General features: G+C 58.9%; 2 protein-coding genes across 2 annotated transcripts in view; one reads left to right on the top strand and one right to left on the bottom strand.

Annotated features, from left to right (window-relative positions):
• TPPP (tubulin polymerization promoting protein) overlaps positions 1 to 15,816 on the top strand; it is a 26,060-nt gene extending 10,244 nt beyond the window's left edge. Inside the window, exons 2-4 of the mRNA XM_032415255.1 lie at positions 2,242 to 2,562; positions 11,075 to 11,228; positions 11,386 to 15,816. Coding sequence (XP_032271146.1) covers positions 2,246 to 2,562; positions 11,075 to 11,228; positions 11,386 to 11,580 — 666 coding nt within the window. The 5' untranslated portion in view covers positions 2,242 to 2,245 and the 3' untranslated portion in view covers positions 11,581 to 15,816. The remainder of the gene's footprint in view (positions 1 to 2,241; positions 2,563 to 11,074; positions 11,229 to 11,385) is intronic.
• Positions 15,817 to 19,419: 3,603 nt separating this feature from the next.
• CEP72 (centrosomal protein 72) overlaps positions 19,420 to 25,827 on the bottom strand; it is a 30,979-nt gene continuing 24,571 nt past the window's right edge. Inside the window, exons 10-12 of the mRNA XM_032415344.1 lie at positions 23,218 to 23,344; positions 20,795 to 20,906; positions 19,420 to 20,072 (exon numbers count right to left, since the gene is read on the bottom strand). Coding sequence (XP_032271235.1) covers positions 19,916 to 20,072; positions 20,795 to 20,906; positions 23,218 to 23,344 — 396 coding nt within the window. The 3' untranslated portion in view covers positions 19,420 to 19,915. The remainder of the gene's footprint in view (positions 20,073 to 20,794; positions 20,907 to 23,217; positions 23,345 to 25,827) is intronic.

Here is a 25,827-nt window from a genome sequence, read left to right as displayed (position 1 = left end):
GGGCGGGCGCTGCCGTGCGGCGTGCTGGTGGGTGGGGGGGGGGGGGGGGGGGGGGGTGGGCGGGGGGGGGGGGCGGGGCGGGGGGGGGGGGTGTCAGTCCTCCAGCCCGCAGGGGCCCCTCTGGCTCCTCCTCCCACTGCTCTGTAATTCCAGCCTGGCAGGGCCTCTCCAAGCCCTTCTTTGAAAATGCAAATGCAGTAACACAGTCTGTCCCCACACCTAGTTCTGCTCCTGACCCCTCTGGCTGAGGGCGGAGGGCTCACACAAGCCCCACAGTGCGCCTGCCCTGGTTCCCTTCCCCTCCTGCCCTTCCTCCTGCTCTTCTCCAGGGCCCCCCTCCCCTTACTGCTACCCCCACCCTGCTGCCTGGGACCCCTGAGCTGGCCCGTTGTGGGCCTGATGCCGACGATGTGAGGGGCACTTTACAGGTGCCTCCCTTGGCATCTGGCTGGATCTACACAGCACGGATCCCAGCTCTGTGCTCACATCCTCCTCCCTCTCCATCCTCCCAAATTCATACACATCCTAGGAAAGCAGGTGGGTGAGACCAAGGAGAGAGACTCCAGGGATTCACAGGGAGTGGGGGGTTGTGGGCGTAGGAACTCCTGGGGTTTTCCCGAGTGGCTGGAAATCCTCCCATTGAGGGAGAGGGCAGGGCATTCGGACTGCCTGGTCTGTGGCCAGCCAGAATGATCCCTGGTCACACCTGGTCCCACCTGGTCCCACCTGATGGGCCTCCACTCCCACTGTAGGCTGATTTGGCTCTCCTGGGGTGCAGGGCAGGGGAGAGTCAGGCAGGGGGTGTAGGGGTGACGGGGAGGCCCGTGCCTGCAGGGAAGGCCTTCCCGGGTACAGACTGCCGTCCCGGGTTCAGGAGGGCCTCCCTGGACAGCTCCGTATTCCTGTCCAGGAGCTGGAGCCCTCAGGTTTTTTAAAATTAATTTTATCATTATTACCTCATTTTAGAAATAGCACACGGATTTATCAAAGGATAGAAAAGAACGCACAGGATGGGAGCCCTCCCACCTCAGCCCCAAGAAGCTCCTGTTTCAGACAAAGAAATGGTGTCTGTGACAACACTAGAGAGGGCTGGCGTCACCCGGCCTTTGTCCCGGGTCCCTGGGAGGGTCCCAGCGGACGGGCATGTGTGTGGGAGCCAGTCTCCTCACGCTGGCCGTGCCCTGTCCACACGGGTCCTGGTTTTCTCACCGGTGGTTGTACTTTTGCGCTACCATGGAGGAGTGGGGGCAGATGGGGCCGCGGGGGGCCCTTGAGAATATTCAGTCCAGTGGCTGAGCTGCATGGGCTTTGCTGACGGTGGGAGTCTGTGTGATCGCCGTCCGCATGGCCACCCCCAGCCCCTGGTGCCAGTCCCGGCTCCCTCTGGGCAAGCTGGTGCTGAGAACTCAGGTTTGGAGCGGCGAGGGGCTGGGCGGGGCGGCCCCCGTGAACTGCGGCCTCGGGCACATGCTTGCTGTCCTGGGCGCTGCTGTCCATCCTGGATTCTGCATGTGCCCGGTGGCTTGTCCCCTCTTGCTGAGCCCGCTGAGGCATGGACGGCCGCCCACAGCTCCTCTGGGAAGCGGCTTCTGGGGACTCAGCTGCACACCCTTGCGGGGCTTGGGCATCTCAGGCTGCTGTCCGGGCCACCAGCTGTGACACAGGGAAGGGGCAGCACAGCCCGTGTGGTCCACAGGGACCCACCCGGCTTCGGGGATCAGGTGCCCCATGAAGTCAGAGACTCATAGACAGGTCAGGGCAGGCTCCACTAAGGTCCCGATGCGGGGGGCCTCTCAGGTGGCTTCCCTTGCATGTGCAGTCCCCACCCTGGGCACCCCATGCACTAGGTCAGCACTGAGGTGGCGGTGACCGGTTCTGGGTCTCCCTCCCCATCCTGCGGTGGGTGCCCTAGGAAGCATGTCATTCCAGGGATGACTCAGTGTCATGGTGGCTGGCAGGGGAGTGACAGGAGGGGACCTGAGCCCCACAGGGGGCCGGGCTGTCATGGAGGGCCTGGACTATTTGGGGACAGCCCTTGACCCAACAATGGGGCAGCCGGCAGGGGCCAGTGCTGGACCAGTGCTGGGAGGGGCAATGCTGTGTCCAGAGCCCTGTAGTGGCCTCCTGGCTGTGGCTCCGCCCCCTTATGAGGGCCCCTGCCACGTCCTGGGTGCCCATCCTGCCCTGTGTGCGGCCAGGCAGAAGCGTGGTAACTCCTTTCTCCCCTTCCTCCTCCTCTAGCAACATGGCTGACAGCAAGGCCAAGTCTGCCAAGGCCGCCAACAAGACACCCCCCAAGTCCCCGGGGGACCCTGCAAAGGACCGGGCAGCCAAGAGGTTGTCGCTGGAGACAGAAGGGGCCACTGAGGGGGCGGCTGCTGCGGCCCCGGAGCTCAGCGCCCTGGAGGAGGCCTTCCGGCGGTTCGCGGTGCACGGGGACACCAGGGCCACTGGGAAGGAGATGCACGGCAAGAACTGGTCGAAGCTGTGTAAGGATTGCCAGGTCATCGATGGGAAGAACGTGACTGTCACAGACGTGGACATCGTCTTCAGCAAAATCAAGTAAGTGCCGCCCAGGCCTCGTGCTCAAGACCCCCCCGCCACGTGGGCTTCGTGGCAAGCGGGCAATGAGGAGGTGCTCGAGACCCCTCCCTTCTCGGGATAAGATGTAAGATGCCGGGGTGCCCAGGTCGGGGGCACTGCCTGGGGGCCGCTGCGCTGGCCGCAGAGCTCCCACCCGCGGGGGCTGCTCGGGGGGCTGAGTGTGAGGCAGGGAGGGGCGGGCACCTCGCCCTGGGCTCTGGGGGACGGTCACGCTTGAGCGTGGAGGACAGAGCGGTCGGGGTCAGTGTCTCCAGCCGTGGACTCGGTGACTGTGAGCATGTGTGCGTGTGCACGTCCTTCGTCCTGGACACTGGGGAGCACATCAGGCTTCTACCCCCCATCTTGCTGGGCGCCTCCGGCCCTGCACACGTCATGACCACACCTGAGAAAAGGAACAGTGCCCCCCAGGCTACCTGGCGTCTACTGCTTTCTGTCACCTGTCGCGGAAAATAGCTTTCAGCATATTTCTGGCGCGTGTCCATCTCGGTCATGTGTCGCGGTCACCACGTGACGCCCCTGCCCTCCCCGTTAACGGCTGGGCTCCTCCGTGCACTCAGTGGTGGATGGCTTCCTCCCTCTGCGTCCTCAGCGGCAGTGACTCCATGTCACCGGACACCAGTGTGTCTCCATCCCAGGGAGGTGTCCCTGACTTCCCGGGCCGACCCGAGGCTGAGGGGACAGCCGTCACCATCGGGCACCGTGGAAGCAGCCGCACGTCGGCTCTCCCCCAGAGCTGGGGTGGAGTAGCCCCATGGGCAGCTCCGAAAAGTCAACTGTTAGGACCCAGCAGTGCCGGGCACTCACCAGGCAGAGGGGACTCGGTCTTTCTGGCCCCAGGGGAAGAGGTAGAACCAGTCAGAATTTACAGTCCAAGCAGGGTCCCCAAGGACACCATAGCTGTGGGACTGGGGATTCTGGTGAACCCTCCATTCCTGAGACCCAGGGTCAGAGGGGAAGGGAAAGGTGGGGTGTAGGTGGGGGGGTGGTGAAGGCGGGGTGCAGATGGGGAGGAGAAGGGAAAGGTGGGGTGCAGGTAGGGGGAAGAGGAGGTGAAGGTGGGGTACAGGTGGGGGAAGAGGTGAATTGGGGTGCAGCTTTGGGAGGAAATGAAGGTTGGGTGCAGGCTGGGGAGGAGGTGAAGGTGGGGTGCAGGTGCGGGGAGAAGGTGAAGGCGGGTGACAGTTGGGGGGAGGAGAAGCTCTGTGGTTGGTATGGGGCCCAAGGTAGAGGCTTCATCACCGGGACCAGGCTGAGGCCCCGGGAGCCCAGGGGAAGGTGTTGGGCCGACAGTGCCGCCCTGGCCGTCCCTGCCCCTCCATCTGCTGACTTGTGCCGTGTCCGCGGGGCAGGGCCCATGCAAAGGGCAGGTGGGCTCTCCAGACCTCTGGGGTCCCTCGTCAGCAACCTGGTCTGTGCAGAGGGGAAGTGGTCCCCGAATCTAGACGGCTCTCCAACGGAGGGACCACTCCTCTGATTAGGCGTTCACGTGATGTTGTCTGGGCCCGAGTGTCCAGTCAGTGTGTCCCCCCACGCCCACCTGTGGAGGCTGAGGACACAGCCGTGGAGGGGTGAGTGTGGACAGATCAGCCCCCATCTGTCCCCGGCTGGGCACTCACGTCTCACCCTCCTCCGTGTCCTGGGCTTCAGTTTCCATGTGCGGTTCAGCTGTGTGGAGCTTCGCCTCTGGGCTGACCCCTGCCCGTCCCAGCCCTGCTCACAGCCCTGCTGGACCCTGACTTATGCTGTCCCCCCTTCTCACAGATGCCCAGCCCATCTGGACCCCACACACCGGGGACAGGGGTTCCTAACCTCTCTTGCCACGCCTCTGGGGCCTCTGCTAGTCCCTCCTCAGCTACAGGCTGCCCCTGGAGATGAAGAGCTGTGTCCGCTCAGCTGGGTCAGCCTGACCCCCAGCGTCACCCCCACAGAGCAGGGGCCACTGGACATGGGAGCTGAGGGTCCAGACCCTGGGAGTCCCTGGTGGGGTGTGGCCTCGTGGTCAAGGACATTCCCAGGAGGGGCGGGGGCCAGGTGGAGGCTGCATCTTGTCCTTTCCCGTGTCTCCGAGTGGGGGGCTTCGGGATCTTTGGGGACCAGGGAGCCCCACGGAGCCTGCCTCTCCCCATCCCCCACAGGGCGCTGGTCTGGCAGGCTGCAGGGACCAGCTCTCTGTGGCCCCACCTGGGGGTCTCCACATTTGCTGTCCCTGTGGCCCCGGGCTTGTGACCAAGGGGTCTGGTATCTGACTGTGGAGCTGCTCTCGGCGGCAGGGACCGGGCTCCGTCCGGCCCGAGTCCTCAGCCGAGCGGCTTCAGAGGCTCGCCGCGGCAGCTGGCCTGCTGTCCTCGCTGAGAACTGCGAGCCAGCTGTGTGTGGGCTTCCCCGCGGACGGTCCAGCAGCCCGTCCAGGCCGTGGTCAGCCCGCCTCGGGCACGTGGTGCTGCCGCCGACCCCGAGGGCCTGACCAGAGCCTGGGGCTGCGCCGGGACAGGGAAGGAGGGCACGGCGGGTGGAGCAGAAGGGCTCGCACTCCGGGCCGGGGGCGGGGGGCAGCAGGAGCTCCGAAGACGCCCCGCAGGGTCTCCCCATTCCCCTTCCTGGGCGTGTCCTCCAGGCCTTGAGCGCTGGCCTTGGGAAATCCCGTGCATCCAGGAGACACGGACAGACCCGGGAGCGAGCCGTGTCCATCAGGGAAGGTTCCAGAAGGGCTGGGAAGGAGGCAGGAAGTGGCACGTCCAGGGGCGGGTCACCCCACCCTTGGCGCTGGCCTACACGTCGAACTGCCGGGGACAGGTGGTGGCTTTCACTCCTTCCTCCAGGCTGCTGAGGGCAGGCATTTGCACACGTATGCACACATGCACTCAGAGCCCACACACGTGTGCACCGCTGCGTGCACACGCACTCACAGGTAGAACTCAGGCTCTCCACACCCTTGGTGGTGGGGAGGTGGCTCATTCTGAGGACGGGTGCCCTGGGCAGGCCCCAAGACCCTGTGTGCAGGCGGCTCGGGCAGCCCACCACCCAGGCAGAGGGCCAGGGGCCTTCTGCCCACCTGCAGGGCGCTGGCGTCGCTCGTGTGAGCACCAGGAAGGGAGCCGCATCTGGTTGCTGCCCCTGTCCGGGGAGGCAGGGCATCAGCTGCTCAGACACTGGGGGCTGAGCCTTGGCCCCTGGCTCCTGGGCGCGGCGGGCTCCCTGCTGCGGAGCGCAGGGCTGTTTGGGACCCCCGGCGTCTCTGCCTCAGCTCATGTAGGGGGGAGCTGCCTGGTGAGTGGGCAGTGGTGGCCCCAGCCCAGCAAGGGGTCACCGAGCTGCGGCGGCCACAGGGGTCCCTGCCAGGGAGCGGGTGCAGGGCCCTGGCCCGGACAGGCTTGCTGGTCACCCTGAGGGTGCGGCGGGGGGCCCATGCCCTTGTCCCTGAAGGGGAGACCGTGGGGTCCCAAGGGATGGGCTGGAGGACACCAGGAGGCCCCGAGGAGCTGTTAGAAGTGTTTTTATGTGGCCCTGTGAGGACGGCGGTGCTGGGCGGGGATGTGCTCGTCCGGGTCCATGGGGTCTCCGGACACAGTTTGTCGGCAGCCACGGCAGAAGCGCCTTGCGGCGTGGGAGCCGCGGACGTGGACCCGTCAAGTGGCCGCCCGGTGGAGAGGCGCCCACTCTGTGTTTGCGGGCGGTTGCCATGGCTGCGCGGGCGCCAGCCGGGGTATCTGCGGGCTTTGTTTAGGGCCTGTTGCCACGGCAGCGCTTGTTTGTTTTGATGTTACTATGTGTTAAATTTTAAACAAACTTCTTGCAGCTCCACACCAGGTCTTGACTGAACACTATTGTTACCCAGACAAAGGCTTCTGCAGCCTCCCCTCCCCGAGGAGCAGACAGGGTCGGTCCCAACTATTAATTAATCCAGACTCGGTGTGCGTGGCAGGAATGTCACCCTGACAGACGTGTCCCCACGACCACGTCCCCTTCCAGCCTGCCTGCGTGCTCGGGGCCAGGCACAGGTGGAGAGGCCAGGCCCGAGGGGGCAGAGCGCGGCGGGGTCTCCGGCCACGCGCACACCTGTTTTCTGGGTGCTGTGTGTCCGCAGACGGGCCATGCTTCCTGCAGCCCGCTGCCGGCGTCTGAACAGGTTAGGAAGCAGCACGCTGGCGGGGCTCCCTGGGGCCTGTGGGCCACCCACCCACCCCTCCCTTCTTGCCGCACCCGCCCCGGCCCCGGCCAGGACACGGTGGGAACGGTCTCGGGCAGGGAGCTGGAATAGCAGACCTGGGCCTTCAGCCTGAGCACAGACACTCTCCCCCGCCGTCCAGCACCCGCAGGAGAGATCCCCCAGGACAGCATGATGGTGGGGTGGGGGCGCCCATAGGAGGGGCGCGGGGAGCCGTGACGTCCCAGAGGTGCTGGCCAGCTGGGTCTGCCCCGGGCTCCTCCCCCCAGACTGGGGGGCATCCAGGGTCAGAGGGGTGTCACAGTGGCCATGTGGCCCAGTCCTTCTCTGTGGGGCCCTCATGGAGCACCTGTGGTGGGCAGCCTGGCGCATCTTCAGCCAGGGGTCAGGGCCGCACAGAATAGGAATCGGGGAGTTCCTAGCCCGACGGCTCCTCACCAGGTTGATGTGGGCGCTGGGTCCCGGTGCACGATAGCCTTTTAAGAGGAGGACCTTCCCTAGGGGCGCCTGGGTGGCTCAGTTGGTTAAGCGACTGCCTTCGGCTCAGGTCATGATCCTGGAGTCCTGGGATCGAGTCCCACATCGGGCTCCCTGCTCAGCAGGGAGTCTGCTTCTCCCTCTGATCCTCCCCCTCTCATGCTCTCTGTCTCTCATTCTCTCTCTCAAATAAATAAATAAAATCTTTAAAAAAAAAAAAAAAAAAAGAGGAGGACCTTCCCCAAACACCCAGAAATGGTTTCAGTGACCTCAGTGCATCTGTCCCCACAGCCCAGCCCCCGCCACCACCAGGAGGGCAATTAGGAGTGGACGGGGTGGGGGGGCCCCCCCAGCCCTGCACGAAGTACGCACGAAGTTAGGGGGACACTAGGGTGGCTTTTTCCTATTGGGGGGAAGTAACTCAGAGTTGGGGCCACAGCTGCCCCTCCAGGCAGGTCAGGGCCTGCACACACCCCTACAGACCACCAGCATCACGGTGGTCAGAGGCAGTGGGGAGCCCTGGGCAGGAGCGGGGGGGCCCACTGTGCACCAGGAGGGTCTGACAGCAGTCGGTGGTCCTCCTCGAGCACCCGGCCCGGGAGCTGCTCCAGATCACATGTACGGCGAAGCTCCCCCAGGGGCCCCCCACCCCTGCTGGAAATATCCCAGAGGCCCCTTCCCACTGAGCCTCATCAGGGCCTTAGGTGGATTCCCACTGGTATCCTGGCAGCGAGGCGGCTGCCTGGACAGGTCATCCAGGGCCCTGGCTTTGCTGGTCAGGGGCGGCAAGGAGAGCCCGCAGCTTTCTCCCACCCCCAGACGGCAAGTTATCTGTGACGACCCAGCACGCTGGCTGCCACCACTCAGAGAGGTGCCCCTGGCCGTGCCCTCGATCCTGGTTCACGGAGGGGCTGGGGAGGAGGTGGTGGCCCGTGCTCGATCCTACAGCATTTCAACCCGGAGCTCGGGAGCCTTCCTGGTGTTGGCCGGGTGGCACACACATACATCTGCCTTTGGAGGGCTGCACTGATGCCCCAGATGCCCCTGGTGTCCCTGGGTGACCTCTGGCACTGACAGGGTGCAGCCCCCTGCCCGCCCGGAGTTAGGTCTGGAGGCCTGGGCGACACAGGGCTTGGGAAGCAAAGTGAAGCCCCAGCTCACAGGGCCTTGTGTGACCAGTGACCCCACTATGACTGGGCTGGCTTTCCAGCAGGGCCTGGAGCCGGGAGCAGAGGGGGGTTCATTGTGGGGACACCCTCTAGTTCTGTGAACTCTGGAGAACAGGCTCACTCTGTGTCCAGAGAGCCGTGTAATGTGATCAGTGTCTCTGGGGAAGAGACAGGCATTGTCATTCTAGAACTTGCTGGGGACAGTTCACTGCAGCAGGGCGCCGGGTCCCCTGGGGAGAACTCCCTGCTGGGCAGTCATGGTGGGGACAGTTGGGGACACCCAGCCCAGCCAGGTGGAGCGGGCAAGTCAGCCATAGGCCTGCACGTCCACCAGATCTGAATGTGGCCTCTGACGGGAGCCCCTGTCGGCCATCCCCCCACCCCCAGCCCCAGTGACTCACACTGGTGGCGCCTGGTGCCAGTCACCGGGCTGGCCGTCAGGCCTGGCACCCACATGCTACCCAGGCAGGGCGTGAATAGGAGACAGGAGTGCCTTGGATGGCCCAGGACAAACAAACAGGGCCTCGGCCGGGCGGCAGGGCACACGGGGTCCTCCGTGCGGGGCAGCTGCTGTGGGGACCTTGCCGCCCAGCCTGGTTTGCTCGGAGGCTGATTGCTTCGGGAGCAGAACCCAGTGCCCACCACTGGATCTGAGGAAGCCCTGTGTCGGCCGGGTCCCCAGCCCCTGCTGCGCGGTCACGGCTGGGACCAATGCCTCAGGACGGACGCGGGGCCGTGCCCTTCCTGACCGTGGGCAGTGTGTCCCGTGTCAAGTGCCTGGGAACCCCTGTGCGTGCTGTCCGGGCCTGCGCTGCTGAAGGACACCTGGCTACGCAGTTCACATGGGGCTCCGGCTGGTTTGTCCCGCGTGGAGCCCAGGTGTGGGGGGTGGGAGCTGGAAGTGCCAAACTGCCGGGGTGGACGCCCCGTCGCAGGCCCAGCAGCCCACATCCTCCCAATGCTGATGCGGTCGCCCCGTCAGTCACCGCAGCCCTCACGGGGGTCTCATCTGCGTCTGGCTCACAACGTGAGGTGGCTCTTCGTGGGCTCGGTGTTTGCCGCCCACAGTCTCCCTGGACGAAGTGTCTGGGTCAGAGCTTTTGCTCACAGGCTTCATCCTGGGTTTTCTCTGTTGCTGAGTTTGAAGGGTTGTCCTTTTCAGGTATGTATGTGTTTCCTCCCAGTCTCTGGCTTGTCTTGGAATGAAAGACGTGAGTTTTTAAAATTTGGGTGAATTCCAATTCCTTATTTTTTTCTTTTATGGACTATTATAGTGGTATTTCTAAGAAATCTTTGCCTCACCCAAGGTCACAAAGATTTTCTCTTAGGTATTCTTCCAGAAGTGTACAGTTTTAGGATTTATGATGAGCCCAGGACTAGGAGTTCGTGTGCACGCTGCGAGGCACAGCTCGGAGCTGGGTGGTCAGCGGTCTTTCTCTGCTGGACCCCTTTGCTCCTTTGAGGAAGTCCTTGTGTGGGTGTGTCCCTGCGGCTCTCAGCCCCTCAGCCTGTTCTTGGCCGTTCCAGGCCCTCTGCTTGTGGACGGACGTCTACAGAGCCGCCTGCCGGGTAATGTGGGGCCGCCCCACTCAGGATCCTGCGCTCCTAGCGCGTCCCTGCACCGCGGGCAGCCGCCTCCACAGGACCTCTTGTTGTGAAACACTGACAGCTTGCTGAATGGATGAGCAGGGGAGAGCCAGTCAGAGTGGCAAAAATGGCTTTTAGCTAAGACTATACAAGATGCAGAGCCAGTCCAGAACCCTCCTGAAATCTTGTGAATGGCCCGCGGCGGGGAATGAACAGGGCTGCACCCGGCCGCTGGTGCCCCTCAGGTGGGCGGCCCTGGCCTGGCCCCAAGTGGCTTCCAGGCAGGGGCAGTGGGGGTCCCAGGAGGCGGGGGGCAGGCCCTGGCCCATGCTGCTGGGCGTGCTGGGGAGGCGGCCCCCATCCCTGCGTGATAAGGGGGACGTCGGGCTGTGGCGCTTCCAGGCAGGACTCGGCCTCCCTGGGGTTCAGCCGAAACTCGCTTCTTGCCCTGACTTTCCCCCATGCTCCAAGTGGACGCCACACACACAACCCATTTTAGAACCAGACAACAGCTTTGTTACAATGTCCAGTTGTTCATAAAGGATGTGGTTCCTTTAAGCTTTTTTCCACGACAATTTATATTTGCTGCTGTTGCCCATGGCGACCGACTGTTGGGCATAAACAGTGCACACCAGGGCGGGGGAGGGGCACATTCTGTATTTTAACGTTACACTCGATTTCCACCGTGGGAGAGAGGCAGGGTCCCCCGATGTCAGTGTGTCCCTGGATTGGGGGTCCTCCGATGTCACTGGGTCCCTGGATGGGGGTCCCCCAATATCACCGGGTCCCTGAATGGGGGGGTCCCCTGATGTCACCGGGTCCCTGGATAGGGGGTCCCCCGATGTCACTGGGTCTCTGGATGGGGGGGAATCCCCGATGTCACCGGGTCCCTGGATGGGAGGGGTCCCCCGATGTCACCGGCTCCCTGGATGGGGGGTCCCCCAATGTCACTGGGTCCCCGGGCAGGGGCAGGGGTCCCCCGAGGTCAGCAGGTTCCCGGGGCACTGCTCGGCAGGGCTGTGCCCCATGGAGGGGAGTGGCCCTGGCCGGCCCTGAGTGCTCTCTCCCTCAGAGGGAAGTCCTGCCGGACCATCACATTCGAGCAGTTCAAGGAGGCACTTGAAGAACTCTCCAAGAAGAGATTCAGAGACAAGAGCAGTGAGGAGGCTGTCCGCGAGGTGCACAGGCTCATCGAGGGCAAGGCCCCCATCATCTCGGGGGTTACGGTGAGCATGGCTGGGAGGGACTCCCTGGGGGAGCACAGCCCACGGGGTCTGGGGCCCGACGGCAGAGGTGTTCATCCCCAGGGGTGGGCTGATGCAGCTGCCCACGGCCTCGGCCCCTGGGGTTCACACGGGCGCACCCCGCTCTCTCCCCTTGCAGAAAGCCATCTCGTCGCCCACCGTATCTCGGCTCACGGACACGACCAAGTTCACGGGCTCCCACAAGGAACGCTTCGACCCATCAGGCCGGGGCAAGGGGAAGGCAGGCCGTGTGGACCTGGTGGACGAGTCGGGCTACGTGCCAGGCTACAAACACGCAGGCACCTACGACCAGAAGGTGCAGGGGGGCAAGTAGCCAGCCCTGCCGAGGCTGTACCAGCTCACACTTCGTTACATTCCTGTGCTCCCCGGTCAGAACTCAAGACTCTGGGGCCCGGGTGGCTGTGGGGGCGACACCCAGGCCTCCTCCTGCCCCGGGGCCAGCGCGCTTCTCTCTGACCCCCAGGTGGGGCCCCTGAACTCACTGACCTTTTTAACACACCTGCCTCGTCCAGTGCTGGCCGTCAACAAACGGCCTTTTCCAAAGTGTCTCCCGGGACCAGACCACATTAGCCACCTGGCTTACAGGCCAAAGGGCCATTGTACAGGAGCCGGTGGGCCGCGGGGTGAGGGGGACAGACCCCGTCAGAGGTGGTGCCGACCTCCTGACCTACAGACCCCTCCCAGGAGCCTCGAGGGCAACAAGAGCTGACTCACTAACAGCCGCACCAAGAAAATGAAGTGAGCCCGAACAGGACACCGTGCCGGTGTGGGGAGGTGGGACACGTGCTTGTACGTGCGCACACGCACACACGCTTGCAAACGCTCACGCACATGCTTGCACACACGCACACCTGGACACACGTCGCGGAACCAGAGGCTGGCGAGCAAGGGAGGACGGTGAGCCAGTGAAAGGCTCCTCTGTGGACCAAAGGAACACGGTTTGAAGTGCGAAGCCCAAGAGTGTCAAAACGGAAACTGAGCTTTCCTAAGAAGAAGTAGGAAATGTGTTTATTCTTAGAATGGGTCAGGGAAGACTGAGAATACCCTGTTTCTGCCCCTTTCTCTCCTGCCGTCCGTGTCCGGGTCAGGAGACCCTGCTGGCTGAGGCTTCCCATGCAGGTGCTTTGCTGGCAGGACCGGGCGTCTTGTTCCCCGGGGCTTTGCCCCGCACTTGGGGCCTCAGGGCTGTGGGTCCACGTGGCTGCTCCCTCTTCGCTAGCACACGGCACAAACCTCGGTGGTTCAGTCTCCACAGTGAGTTCTCCCCAACCTCTGCCAACCCCTGCGAGTGCAGAAAACCACACAACAGCCAGGCCAGTGGAGGGCCCTGAGGCCCGTAGCATTTGCCGGCATTTGGTTTCTCCGTGAGGCTGGACGGGGCAGAGGCCCGGGGCTCCTGTCATGGGGGCCCCACGGGGACATGTCCCTTTGCATAAGTGCAGCCTGGCGAGTGACTGGTGGGGCTATGCGGTCCTGGCACTGGTCCTGGGAAAAGCCCGCGGCAGCCTCAGGAAGACGCCTCCTGGAGCCCGTCCACCCGGCCGCCGTCGTGTGTCCAGCGCAGCTGGCTGAAATAAAGACGAGCACCGTGGTGGCAGACACCTGCCTTCCTGAACCCAAAGGGCACGATGGTCATCGCTGGAGCTGGGGATGCCCCCCCCATGCAGAGGAGTTTGGGACCCACGCTCCCATCCAGCACGGCCCCTGTGAAGGGACAGTGTCTCCACCAGGCTCCTCACAGGCTTCCCCCCACAACCCACCCGCGGCTGGCGGTGGCCTCGCCAGCAGCTTGCTTCCGAGGATCTGGGACTTGCCGGTGCGTTCAAGTGGGGGAAATGATGGCCGGCAGGCTTTGAGTCACTTGTAGGCCAGTCTCACCGCTGTCCCCACTTTCTACCTTGGGGATCCTGAGCTGCCTGGCCGGGCCTTCACCCCAGGCGGCGAAGGCAGGAAAATAGAGGACGGAGTGCTGGGGGAGGGAGAAGCAGGCAGGACACAAACCCCCGCCCTGTGCCCCTCCATCCTCCCCCAGGCTGGACCCTTGTGACGACCCAGAGGCAAGAGGAGAGCGTGGGAAATGCGTCTGAAGGCGACTCTGAACGCGACGCGTGCTTCTCGACAACAAGCAGATCACAAACCAGAAAACTCTGTGTCCAAAGCCAAAGAGTTTTTCCTTAGTGGTCACGGAACAGGCCTCCCCGCCGGACCCCGTGAGGCACCGTGCAGGGGAGCACCAACCACCAGAGGCGCGGGGCTACTCCTCCTGCCCATTAACAGCTGGGTTCCCCCTGTCACGGCTGATGACGAAGTATGGATGCTGGAATCCAGCAGGACCTCGGCCCCCACAGTACACAGGCCTGGTGGTGAGCAAAGGGATGGGGGTCCCCATGCCACTGCTTGTAGATGGAACGGATGTCCCCCTGGCCCTTCTCAGCCCCCCTCACCCCCAGGAGTCTGTGTCCTGTCCCAGAGCGGGGTCTCCAGCCACAACACCCCGGGAGACTGGGGTCTAAACAAGGGAAACCACACAGCTGCCCCCACCCCGGGACCCTGCCACAGCACCGTCCCCACAGCGGGAGCCCCCGTTTTACACAAGAAACCAGCACCATGGCCTACGGAGCCCAGCGTCTCGACAGGAAACCAACGGCTCACTTCTGACGAACGTTCCCGAATGCGTTCCTGACTCTTCTAACTGCACCTTCCCTTTGGGCTTGAGTGAGAACCAAGCCCAGAGCTGGCCCCCCTTGGTGGCCACCGCATCCCACAGCACAGAGGTCTGGTTGGCCACACAGGCGCTGTGGTCTCCACCCCTCCCCCTGCCCGTCCTGACCCCGAGGCCTCCTCAGATGGCATCTGCCCCGTCAGAGCCTCCCCTCTATCAGGAAGGAGGGAGAGGGAGCAAAGTCACGAGGCTTCAGTGGTCGCCATTCTGTCGGCTTGAAATCATCTGCTCAATCCGTCCCTGCACCGGGGTGTAGCCCTTGCACACAGAACACGTGCTTGGGCCGCACTGCGCACACCCGTAGACGCGCACACACGTGTAGACGCGCACACGTGTAGACGCGCACACACGCGTGGACACGCACACACGCATGCTCCCCTGCCAGGGTCTGAGTAGTGAGAACACACAGGCAGGGTGTGTGTCGCCGCATGTTTTTATGCTTCTACTAACCACGGTTCACTAGAAACCCAGCGTCTATCTGTGAATAAACGAAACTGCACAGCATGCAGGAGACAGGACACGTTCCGTCAGGGAGGGCAGGGCTGACGGCGTCTGAGCATCAGGAGGCAACTGGAGGAGGGTGTTCGACGCTGATCACAGCAGAATACTTATTTATTTCTATTTAACAGGATAGGATAGGCAGCGAGGCAGTGGTCAGTAACACAGTTAGCTTTACCAAAATGAAGTTCAAATCACGTAAGTTTAGAATGTTGTAGCAAAAGGTATATATTTATACTGGAGTATTTTTACACCTCTAATATCCTCAGTCCTAAGTTTGAGGCAGATGGAAACCGTATCAGGTGCAAGAAGCCGGGGGACAGGGACGCAGAGACAGCTCGCTGACGCCACGTCCCGTCTGGACTGCTCCGTCTCCGCGTCCCCATGGTCGGAGCTCAGCACAGGCTACGGGCGTCCCTCTGACTGCGCGGTGGACAGGGGCTGTGGCAGTGGGCAGAGGCTCGTGCCCCCAGCCCAGGCGGCTTCTGTGAATGGTTTTAGAGCCCCCAGCCACCCCTCTGGGCTCAGGCACCGCCTGTGGCTGCGTGTGCACCCCATCAAGTGGTGGGGAGGGAACCCAACATTTTCACCGTCTGGCCCTGCCCTGCGGCCCAAGCCACACAGGACCCCCTGTTGTCACCTGTCCCGTGCAGGCCAGGTTGACAATTCAGCTGTACTGTGAAGTTACCAATAGGCTAGAATGTCCTTAAAACACTGACCCTGAGTAGCTCCCCACCACTGATTTACTACTGAACACTTGGTGGAACTGGGCGGGTCAGGGTGCAGCCCTTGTCCGGGCGTGCAGGAGTGCATGGCCCCAGGTGGGGCCGGGCAGTGGTCACCCTGACCTTTGAGATGCTTTCTCCCTTTAGACTCTTGAAAAACCGAACCAAGCCAAACAACAAAGGAAACCCGCACAACTTAAAAGAAACTTGAAAGGGATCATATACTACTAGTTTGTACTAAGTTTTTTTCAGGAAAGGGAAATAAATTTATATATATATGCAATATATTTTTACACTGTTTTGTTAGCATTAGGGAGTTCTGAGTGTATCACTTTATCAGTGTATTGGTAAAGTAGCGTCGGCGTCTTGGGTGTTCTGACTCAGAAAGGCACATCTGTGGGCATCTAAGAGCCGCACTCACCAGGAACGTCTATGGGATCGGGGTGGCCCTCCCCAGACCTGTCAGAGCTGCTGTCAAGGCCTGGCTTGCAAACCTTTAGTGAAACAGCTCATGTCTGTCTGCATATCTCTCCTCCTATGTTCGCTGTTGTTAACATTGTGTGTCAAATTGGTAAAGTGATAAATAAAGGTGTTGAAATGTGGATCTCTGTTGCCCTCAAGGTGCAGTCACCCACGGGGCCCTGCCATTTAACACAGGCCCTGGGAGGGGTCTACTCCAGCACCGGTGCAGCCCCAGGGAGGGGCCCGGGCCCAGGAGGCTGGACGCAGAGTAATTACGCACACCTGCAGCAGCCACAGAGATAGGTAGGAATGAGGTCCTCCATGAGTTCCAACCTGAAACCCTAGGCCAGTGAAATAGTTCTCAAAAAGGAAGATAAAGGCATTCTAAGACCATAACGGGAATTTCCACCAGTAGACGTTAAAAGAAATTCTAAGTGCAGAAGGAACATGACCACAGATGGAATGTCTGGAGGGAAGTGGCATAAAGAATAAACAGTAAATACAGATAAACAGTGTAAGTAAGTGCTTTCTGTGGAATAAAGATTTCATTGGCACACTGGAAGACCACCCCATGTAAGCCAGAAGGGGTGCCCAGGGAGCTACGTGCTCCTGGGCGCCACTGGGGGAGAGCAGAGGTCCTGACCCGATGGGCACCCGCACACTGTGATAATGCACCAGAAAGAGCGCATGGCTTCCAGATCCACGGAGGTGAGCATGGTGGAAAAAAAGCAATGTTTTAAAGCCAAATGTGTCCATAATTTCAGCTGAGGATGCAAAGGGACAGAAGCTGCAGTGCAGGAAAGGGAGTGAGGAGAACACGAGAATGAGCAACAGGGACACTGGCCAGGGGGACAGGGCAGCCTCTAGGAAGTGGGGAGGATGCTGGAGCGGGACGCACACCGAGCCTCACCCGCGCCACAGGAACCCTACACTGGCCCTCGTGTCCCACCTGTGCTGTCCCCGGCTAGGGCCGCCCTGGTGTGTCCCTGGCTCAAGAGCTGAGGCAGAGCCGTCTGTTGCCTGCATCCCTTTCCCTTGAATGGCAAGGTCTTGCCTAATGGACAACTGCCCCGCAAGGACACAATCCCAAATGCCGAAGCCATTAAAATGCCATGGAAAGACTGTTATACCAAAAATTTGAAAGTTAGGCAATATGAACAAAATCCTAGAGATAGAGATCTTACAAAAACTCAAGAAGAAATGGAAAGCCTGCACTGTCCTATGACTTAGGTGAGCGACTACTAAATAGAAAACCCCCAAAACCTCGGTGGTTGGACACAGCGAGATTTATTTCTTACTCAGATGGAGTCTGGCCAGGGTCAAGGAGGGATCTCCTCCAACAGGAGAGAAACAGACCTGCTGGTTTGTGATGCCGCCGGCAAGGCCATCGAGGGGAGGGAGGCCCCCCCAATGGCCCGGCAGCTCTTCTCTGTCCCACTCAGACGAGTCACATGGCCCCAGACCAGCTTGGGGGGCAGGGCGCTGGCCAACAGAGGGAGCGGATGGGTGCTCTGGGAAAACAGGCTCTGCTGCACCCTTTAATCATAAATCAAATCGAACCAATGGTCAAGGATCTCCCACAAAGAAAATTCCAGGCACAGCTGACTTCCTTAGCAAGTTCCACTAAACACTCAGGGAAGAGATAATTACAACCTGTCCTAGATTCTCCTAGACAGCAGGGAAGGATGCACAACTGAACTCTTCTCCTGGGGACAGTGTAGTGGCTCAGACCTGGAGGACGACGGCAGCAGAAAGGGAAATCCGCAGGGAGGCAGAACTAGTTACCACTACTAGGGCCCACAGCCGCACAGTGCTCACTGTGCCAGGCCAGTCCTCGGACCTGACTGCAATCACCCTGTACTCCTCACAACACCCTGCGCACAGGCTCTACAAATGAGGAAGTGGAGACCCAGAGATTTTAAATAATGAAAAGTTAGACCCTGAGTGGTGTACCCACAACATAAAATCCTACACAAAATATTAACCAAATCCAACAGTAGGTTTGCAAGGGAAAACTCATCATTACTACGTTGCGCTTAACCCAAACGTGTAAGGTTCTTTTTACGTTTGCAAATTACAGTAGTTAACCACACCAACAGAATAAAGGAGAAAAAATCACCCAGTCATCCTAATGGCTGCAGAAAAAAAGTGTCTGATAAAATTTATCCATTCACAATAAAAACATCTTAGATTAGCAATAGAAGGAGCTGCTTTCTTTTTTTTTTTTTAGAAAGTTTTGTTTTGTTTTAAGATTTTATTTATTTATTTGACAGAGAGAGAGAGACACAGCGAGAGAGGAAACACAAGCAGGGGGAGTGGGAGAGGGAGAAGCAGGCTTCCCGCGGAGCAGAGAGCCCGATGCGGGGCTCGATCCCAGGACCCTGGGACCATGACCTGAGCCGAAGGCAGACGCTTAACGACTGAGCCACCCAGGCGCCCCTAGAAGGAGCTGCTTTCACCTGGTAAAGGCCATGTACAAAAGCGCGACAGATCACACACCCTCGAGAACGAGGACACGAAGGTGCTGAGAACACAGACCAACAGACATAACACGCTTCTAACGGCGCGGAGCGTCAGTGTAACCACCTCGGGGGCAATCTGAGGTCACCTACAGTGAGGGCAGGAAGAACATGGCTCAGGACTTACATGAGACGTGAATATAACAGGACACAGAAAGTTAATAAGAAAGAACCAAATGGAATTTTAGAACTAAAAACATACGTAATCTCTGAAATTAGAAATTCACTATACATAGAGGCCTAACTGCAGATCAGGGCAGTAGGAACGACCCAAACTGAAGCCACGAACAAAAGATTGGGGAAAAGACCCGAGTTTAGGGATGTGTGGGGACTCCACAAGTGGTCTGGCTGAGTGTCACTGGAGTCCCGGGAGGGAGGGAGGCTGGGTCAAGTAACAGTTTTGGAGAAATGGTGGCCAAAACTTCTCCATATTTGATGAAAATGATAAACTCCCAGGTCTAAGAAGCTCAATGAAACCCAAGCAAGAGAAACATAAAGTAATAGCATGGTGATCCTTTTTAATAAGCTTAAAATGGATTAGTGCTAAAATCTTTTAAATAAATAAAAAAATGATCTGACGATGAAAGAAACCGCACCCCCACACAAAGCACAATTGGTGTGCCATGTTTTCCTGCTGAGTTAACAGAGACCAGCGCTGAAGGACACAGCGACGATCAGAGAGGGAGGGGACTGGGGAAACCACCTCCCGAGGGACAGGCGGGGACGCCTGACGCCCAGCCGCAGAGCCTACGGATGCGCTGCCACCACTGAGCATGTACTTCTAGGCCTGCCTGCTCTTCTTCCTAAATCAACTAAGTACTGTTTTAAAAAATTACTTTGCTTTACCAAAGAAAGCAAGTGTTTGCATAAGATATGAAGCTTCCAAACTAAAAATCTAATATTTTGCCCTGTTATGCTCTAATTTTCAGAAATGCACTGCAAGCAAGAGAGCAGCGGGGGGGGGGGGGGAGTAGATACAGATACTCTCAGTGTGGGGTGTTAGTATCGTGAAACAGTATTTGTAATGCTTCCCCAAACTCTTAAGTGTTACTGTTATTCAGTCTAGGAACATATTTGTCCCTGCTCACTTGGTGCATAGCTTGTTTGAGAAAAGAATTTAATGAGAAAAACTCAGTTATAATTTATAAAAAGACACTTTTTAAAACAATCTATTAGTTTATTAAACAAGGACTGAGTGTCACACAAAATCACTTAGTGATCAGACACCATTCTCTTTTACATCAAGGAAAAAAATACTGCATTTTCTTTATCTCAAGGTATTTTATGAAAAATTAATAATGTTGGTCTCAAAATATATCAATGTTTCTTGTCTCAAAACATGTGAAGGGCTTAGATTAATCCTTTTTTCGGGTAAAATCTCAGTTGTATTTCAGGAAACATGAGCAGCATGCCGGAGTCCGAAAGAATAATAATCCTGGTTGCCCGCTCTTTGCAAATACTACACCATGCACATCCTTACTCCCAGACTCACTCAGAGACAGATCAATCCTGTCTTTCTTAGGACGTTTTAGAAAACCAAGCTACAGGCCCTGAATACATTTCAAAACACTTAGGATAGTTACGGACAGAAGACCCAGCTCTTGCCAACAAACGCGCTAGGTAGAAAAGAATTCCCACGTTTTACTAGGCTTGGCACAACAAATACAAACGCGCCAGCCACAGCACCTGGAGGCCAGGTGTGCGTGCAGGGTGCTGGGGCCACTAGCAGCCGCCGAGGCTGGCGCTGCCGGGCGGGAACAGGGCCAGCGTCTTCTTGAGCTCCTTGTAGCTCCAGTGCAGCTGCTCCACCTCGGCCTTGTGCTGCGCCCGCACCTGGCTCAGCTCCTGCAGGAGATGCTCGTTGGTGCTGACCAGGGAGCTGGAGGAGAGCACAGGAGGGCGACACCTGAGCCCCTCCCAAGTCCAGCCTGCCGCCTCCTGTCCAGCAGCGTCCTCCCTCACCTGGCCAGGCCCGGTCCCCACAGCCAGCGCCCTCCTGCCTCCCATGGGCTCCTGCCATCCGGCCCTCGCCTCCCGCCGAGGCAGTGCCGGGCCTGACCCGGGCCCTCAGCCGCCCCGCCACTCCAGCCACGGCTGTTTGTCAGGAAACCGTCCTGGTCCGGAAAGCCAGCAAACTACGTCCTAACTCCAGAGACGATCCCCAGTCTGGCGTGTTTCTAGCTCCTGGTCAAATGCAAAGGGGCCCCTTACTGATGCTGACGTAGTGACAGTGTAATTCAGAGTCTTGGTCTCATGGTGCTGCCGGCTACTTCTACCGCAACAAGCACCTTAGGAAGGAATCGGTGCTGTGCTCGTCCACTCGGCCGTCTGCAAACTGCCCTCACCATCTCACATCTCTCATGTGCCCCTCACCTCTCCCGGCCACACCTCACAGTCACACCCTCAGGTCACACCTCACAGAATACTGCAGCAAGAAGGGACTTGCTTTTCCTTAAGAAAGGGAAGCTCAGGGAAGTTCCAAGTCAATGCAGAGACACGCGCGGCCCAGAACCCCACCTGCCGTGACACTCCCGGGCTCCCCTGTGCCCCATGATGTGACCAGGGCTGGCCCTGCCCCGCCCACGCCCCCCGCGCAGGCACCTGTGGCCCTCCTGCAGCATCTGGGTGAGCTCCTGGACCTTGTCATAGTGCTCCAGATGCTGCTTTAGTTCCACAATCTCACCAGAGAGCCTCTTCACACTTGTTTGAAGTCCTGAAAGAGAAAAACCGTAACATCATTGAGTGAAATTCACCCACAGGTTTTAAAAACTACAACAGTTCAAGAGTTTAAGCTGGATCAGGGATACGAGAAAAACAATATAGTTTGGAAAAGGTCCATTTGTGTAAGCCACTCAGATAGCCTCGGGCCTCTGCCCTCCAGATACCTGAGGAACAAGTCTCCGCATGGAGGGCACAGAGTAGGGACAGAGGTGGGTGTGGCACCAGCTGGAGGCTCCTGCCACTCACTGGACCTGCTGCTGGCAGGGAAGGGCGTTCAATGCCTCTCTTCCACCAGGCAGCGGGCTCTGCCTGAGGGGAGGGCCTGCAGCTTTGGGGACAAGCGAAAAGACATGTCTCTGCTGTGTCCTCTGGTCCCATGTCCATCAGTGACACAGCGTGTCTAGATTCCATCCACACGACTCCTGTCTCTGGGTTTCCAACTCGACAGGGAAAGAAATATATCATTTATTGGCTCTGAAACCCAAAACCAGGACCCAAATAAATCCACATAAAACTACACAATACGAGAGACAACAGGAGAGCCAGAGTGGGAGGTGCGGGCAGAGGGACGGCAAGGACACTGAGAGCAGGCTCCAAGAGCAGAGGCAGAGGGCCCTAAAAGCGCTACGATGAGGCCACACTACTCAGCATCTGTACCCCTACACCGCCACTGCAGGGCTGGCGAAGGGGATTCTGGGAAGAGGGCAGTGATGGCACGGTTTCGGCGTCCCCCAGAAACCCCCCAGTCCAACAGCAAGAGTGACTAGATGACAAAACCAGAGCCCCGCAGACAACATTACAGCCCCTAGGGGTGTGGCAGCCTCGAGACCCAGACACGAGAGAGCCACATGCCCTGCATGGTGGCCACCTCTGTGGGAGGGAAGCAGTGGTCAGCAGACGGGCAGCCACTAGGTGTCCCCCATTTTCACAGGAAGCCCCTGCTGGGCAACTAAGGACCCACGGCTGACACAAGAGAGGCTCAGCCTCCTCCATGAGGTCAGACCAGGGGGTCCCTGGGTGGTCTGAGGGGACTGCAGCAAGCCTGGCCCCTGGAGGCTGACCTGTCCAGCCCCCGCCCCCAGAAGAGGGTTGTACGACAGAGGCCTGTTTGTGAGGGCCCCGCTCGGGCAGGGCAGGACACCAGAGAGAAGTGGGGGAGTGAACAGGGCCTGGGGGGGAAGTTCGGAGCACTGCCTGACCCGCCCCGGAAATGCAGAGGACGAATTCCACGTGCAGGTGACCAGCTCAGGAGTGCTGAGGGCAGACCCCACACAAAGGTGCTGCCCTCGGACAACAGAAGCCACACCCAGGACATCAAAACCAGGACCAAATATTTCAGAATGAGCTAAAGACCAAAAAGAAATGATACAAGAAATGGAGGAACGAGTCAGACCTGAGAATGTCAGAGAGGAGGTGGCCAAACTCAGGCCCGAGCTCGCGGCAGAGGAAAGCTTCATGGGAAATGAAGGCTGAGCAAGAAGGAGCCCAAAAGCAAGTGAAGAGGATGATGACATCTCAAGACGCAGGTGAAAAGGGGAAAAGTTTTTTACATGGAAGTTAAAGAAAAGACTACCAAGAACTCAGTGCTTAACAAAACAACCCAATAAACACAATGGAAGAGACCTGAGCAGGTCGTGTCACAAAGACGACCGACCAGGGTGACAGTCTCTGTGGCTGTGCTTCCGCGGCCAAGCCCACCGGGAGTGCGTGGAGAGACCTGCTCTGAGGCCCTTTATGAACAGTTTTCAGACCCCTGGGAGGTAAGACCCACACGACACTCAGCGGGCCAGTCCTCAGGGAAGTTAAAGCCTCCAAGGGACCTTGCAGTTCACACCCAGACGAAACTCACAGAAGACACACACCACCACCAGCTCCTCACTCAAAACCCTGGAATCTGAGATACCAAGTGCACCTTGGTAAAAACGTCAAAACAGAAGTACAGACAGTGAAGAGAGGGAGATGAAAGTGAGCTGGACCTGGAAGAAACAGTGACAACAGAGACAAAGCACTGCCCTGCTCCGGACAGCCGACGCAGCGGAGGCGTGGCCACCTGCACGCTCCGGGAGGCAGGTGGGGGCCCCCCGTCCGCCGCGCCACCACCAGCACGGCCGACCCCAGGGCTCTGGGGAACCTCTGCTGGGAGCCCGCGGGAGCAGCTCTCATGAGCCACCATGACCTCACAGCCCTTTACAGCGTGCACTGGACCTGCATTCTGAATCCTGTAACTTAGAATGAAGTCTACAAACAAGGGTTTGAACACTCACACATCACCAAATAACTTAACAAATAAACTATAAACTCACCAGTGATCTGCACATTTAACGTAGCTGCAATGTCTGCATTTTTTGCTTCTTTTTTCATGCTGAACAAAAGAGCCTTTAAGCTACTATTCTCCTCCAAAGATTTGTCTAAATGTTGCCTCAAGTCATCCTACAGACACAGAACAACACACTTAAAACAGATGAGTCAAATTCAGTAAAATGTATATGCGAAATCTCTCGAGATCACCAGACATCAGTTCTCCTTTATGTATCATAACCGAGAAATCACAACGTGAACAAGAGAAATCAGTTGCCCCGGGCTGAGTAGCACAGTGTCCTGACAGACAAAGGGGCGGCACAGGTCACATGGGGTCACACTGTGTGCCCAGCGTCCCTGTTGAGGGAGATGTGGTGGCTGCTGGAGCCCTGCCTCCTCCAGGAAGGCCCCGTGGTCACCACAGCCTGGCTGCCCATCCCTTCTCAAGGAGCAGGAACAAGAGCCGGGCAGCATGCCAGCCCCACATGGTCCTTCTAGGCTCACTTCTTGGGCAAAAGCACAGGCAGATCCCAGGGCTTTTTGCTCCCCGAGGCAGGCACCTCCCTGCAGGAGCCCCATCCTGTTCTTGTCCTCAGTGTGTAAGCGCATGGGCTTATACCTGCCATCCCCATCACAGGCGGGAGCTGCAGACAAAGTAGGCTCCTGTCCCACCCTCCAAGATGGCGGCAAAGCCCAGCACGCCATGAGACATTGAAGAGGAGGGAAGGGCACGGAGACCACTGTGAGAGCTGGTGGCACCTGGGCCATTAAAGCCACGGCTGCCCAGAGCAGGGGGCCTCCCTGCCTGCACAGAAACCAGCAGGCGCATCCCCACTAGGGGAGTGAGCATCTCAGTCTCAAGGTGACAGGGGCCCTTGCTTTCAGGAAACTGCTAGCTCATTCTCCCTGCTGACAGCCCACCGAGTGCACCGGCCCCTCTGTGTGCACACACACTCTAGGCAGTACAGAAACTGCTGCATGGCGAGCTGAGCCTGACGGTTTGTCTCCCCAAAACGTGGTGAGTTCCGAGAGGGCAGGGGCTGGGCCCCGGTCCTGATGAAGGTCTCAGCGGAGGCTGGAGCAGGAGCAGTGGACTGATCACGCGCCAACGTGCACAGCACCACTGCTGGGAGCCACGCTGGAAAGGCTTGGGAGCAGGGCCTCTGCTAAGGCCAGTTTCCTGGGCATCAGGACCTGAGGAGACACGACCGCAGAACCGGCGTCTTCACAAGGGGGAGGAAAGCAGGATCGGCAATGGACCCTTCAGAAACAAGGGACTCCTTCCGTGAGAAGTAGCTCCTGACGGCGTCACTGGGGTGGATCTCAGAAGGGCACTGAGCAGGGCTCTGGGGCAGCCTGAGGGTTCTGGATCACTCATCCAGGCAGGGCCTGTAGGACAGGTCAGTCAGCCCGTCGTCAGAGGCGAAGGAGCGACACCTCTGCGCATGTCTTCCATGTCAGACTGCATCACTCAGAGACACCTGGGGCCTGTCTGCCTGGATTCCACTGGTCCCAAACTCAGCAGCGTAGGGAAACGGGGAGTAACCCACACATCTGCACCAAACCCCAAAGCCGTGGTCCTCTGTTTTCATGGTTAACAGGCCATGCTGTGTCCCATGGGGTCAACACTGTCCCACAGAAATGACGTTCTGCACAGTGATTATGGTGCAGGCTCACGGGGCTCCAATTCTTTCCGGATGTACCCACCACTTGTGTGCATGCACGTCTATGGTGTATCTCAAGACCAGAAGAGGCTGCCAGTATCATTTCATTATTTTTATTTTTCATCTTTTTCTGTAAAAGTAAAGCTTTGCAGGGCATCTCTGAGATGGCAGGTTCTCATAAAATACGATCTCAGATGGTCCAGAGATCCGTCTTGCAGCAATCCTGTGGCTACTCGCATTCCCACCTTACAAATAACACGGCCGATAGAGAGGCTGGGGCAGGCAGCTCCCAAGATGGCCCAAGGGTGCTCCTGCCGTCACGTGGTGTCCTCCCCTCACGTGGGTGGGCCTGCTGACTGGATCCTAACATACCATGCACAAGCAATGACACGTCCCTCTCAAGAGCAGGGAATGAACGACGGCCTTCTACTCGGGCACTCTGGCTCTGACCAGCAGCTGGCAGCCTAAAGAGAGGCCCACATGCGCAGAGCCAAGGCTGCCTGCGTGCGAGGGGATGCCCACCTCCATCAAGCCTCCAAAGGGGACCAGGGCCCCCTCGGCAACGTGACAGCAAGACCCTGAGTCAGATGCACAGCTCAGCTGCACTGGGACTCCCGACCCACACAAGCTGTGGGTATACGTGCTGCTGGTGAAGGGGCTGCACTCCGGGGTAACGTGCTGGGCAGCAATGACGCACACGCACGTGCACCCCGAGGCTTACATGGCTTGCTCAGACCGAGCCGAATGTGATGTCCCAGCCCATAGGACACAAGCAGTCAGTACTGACTTTAAAAGAGGAGCCCCTGAACAGATTCCACACACTAAAACTCAACCATGATGATCAGCAAGGTAAACAAAACTTCCACTGGCTGAAGGCACGACAGACACCGTAAAGGAAAGCGGTTATGGATGAGGTGAGCGCCGGATGGCGTGCAGACACAGTGAACCTCA

This window comes from Phoca vitulina, unplaced genomic scaffold (assembly GCF_004348235.1).
Source record: "Phoca vitulina isolate PV1807 unplaced genomic scaffold, GSC_HSeal_1.0 scaffold17, whole genome shotgun sequence".
NCBI lineage: Eukaryota > Metazoa > Chordata > Mammalia > Carnivora > Phocidae > Phoca > Phoca vitulina.
This window is presented reverse-complemented; position numbering and strand designations above follow the sequence as displayed.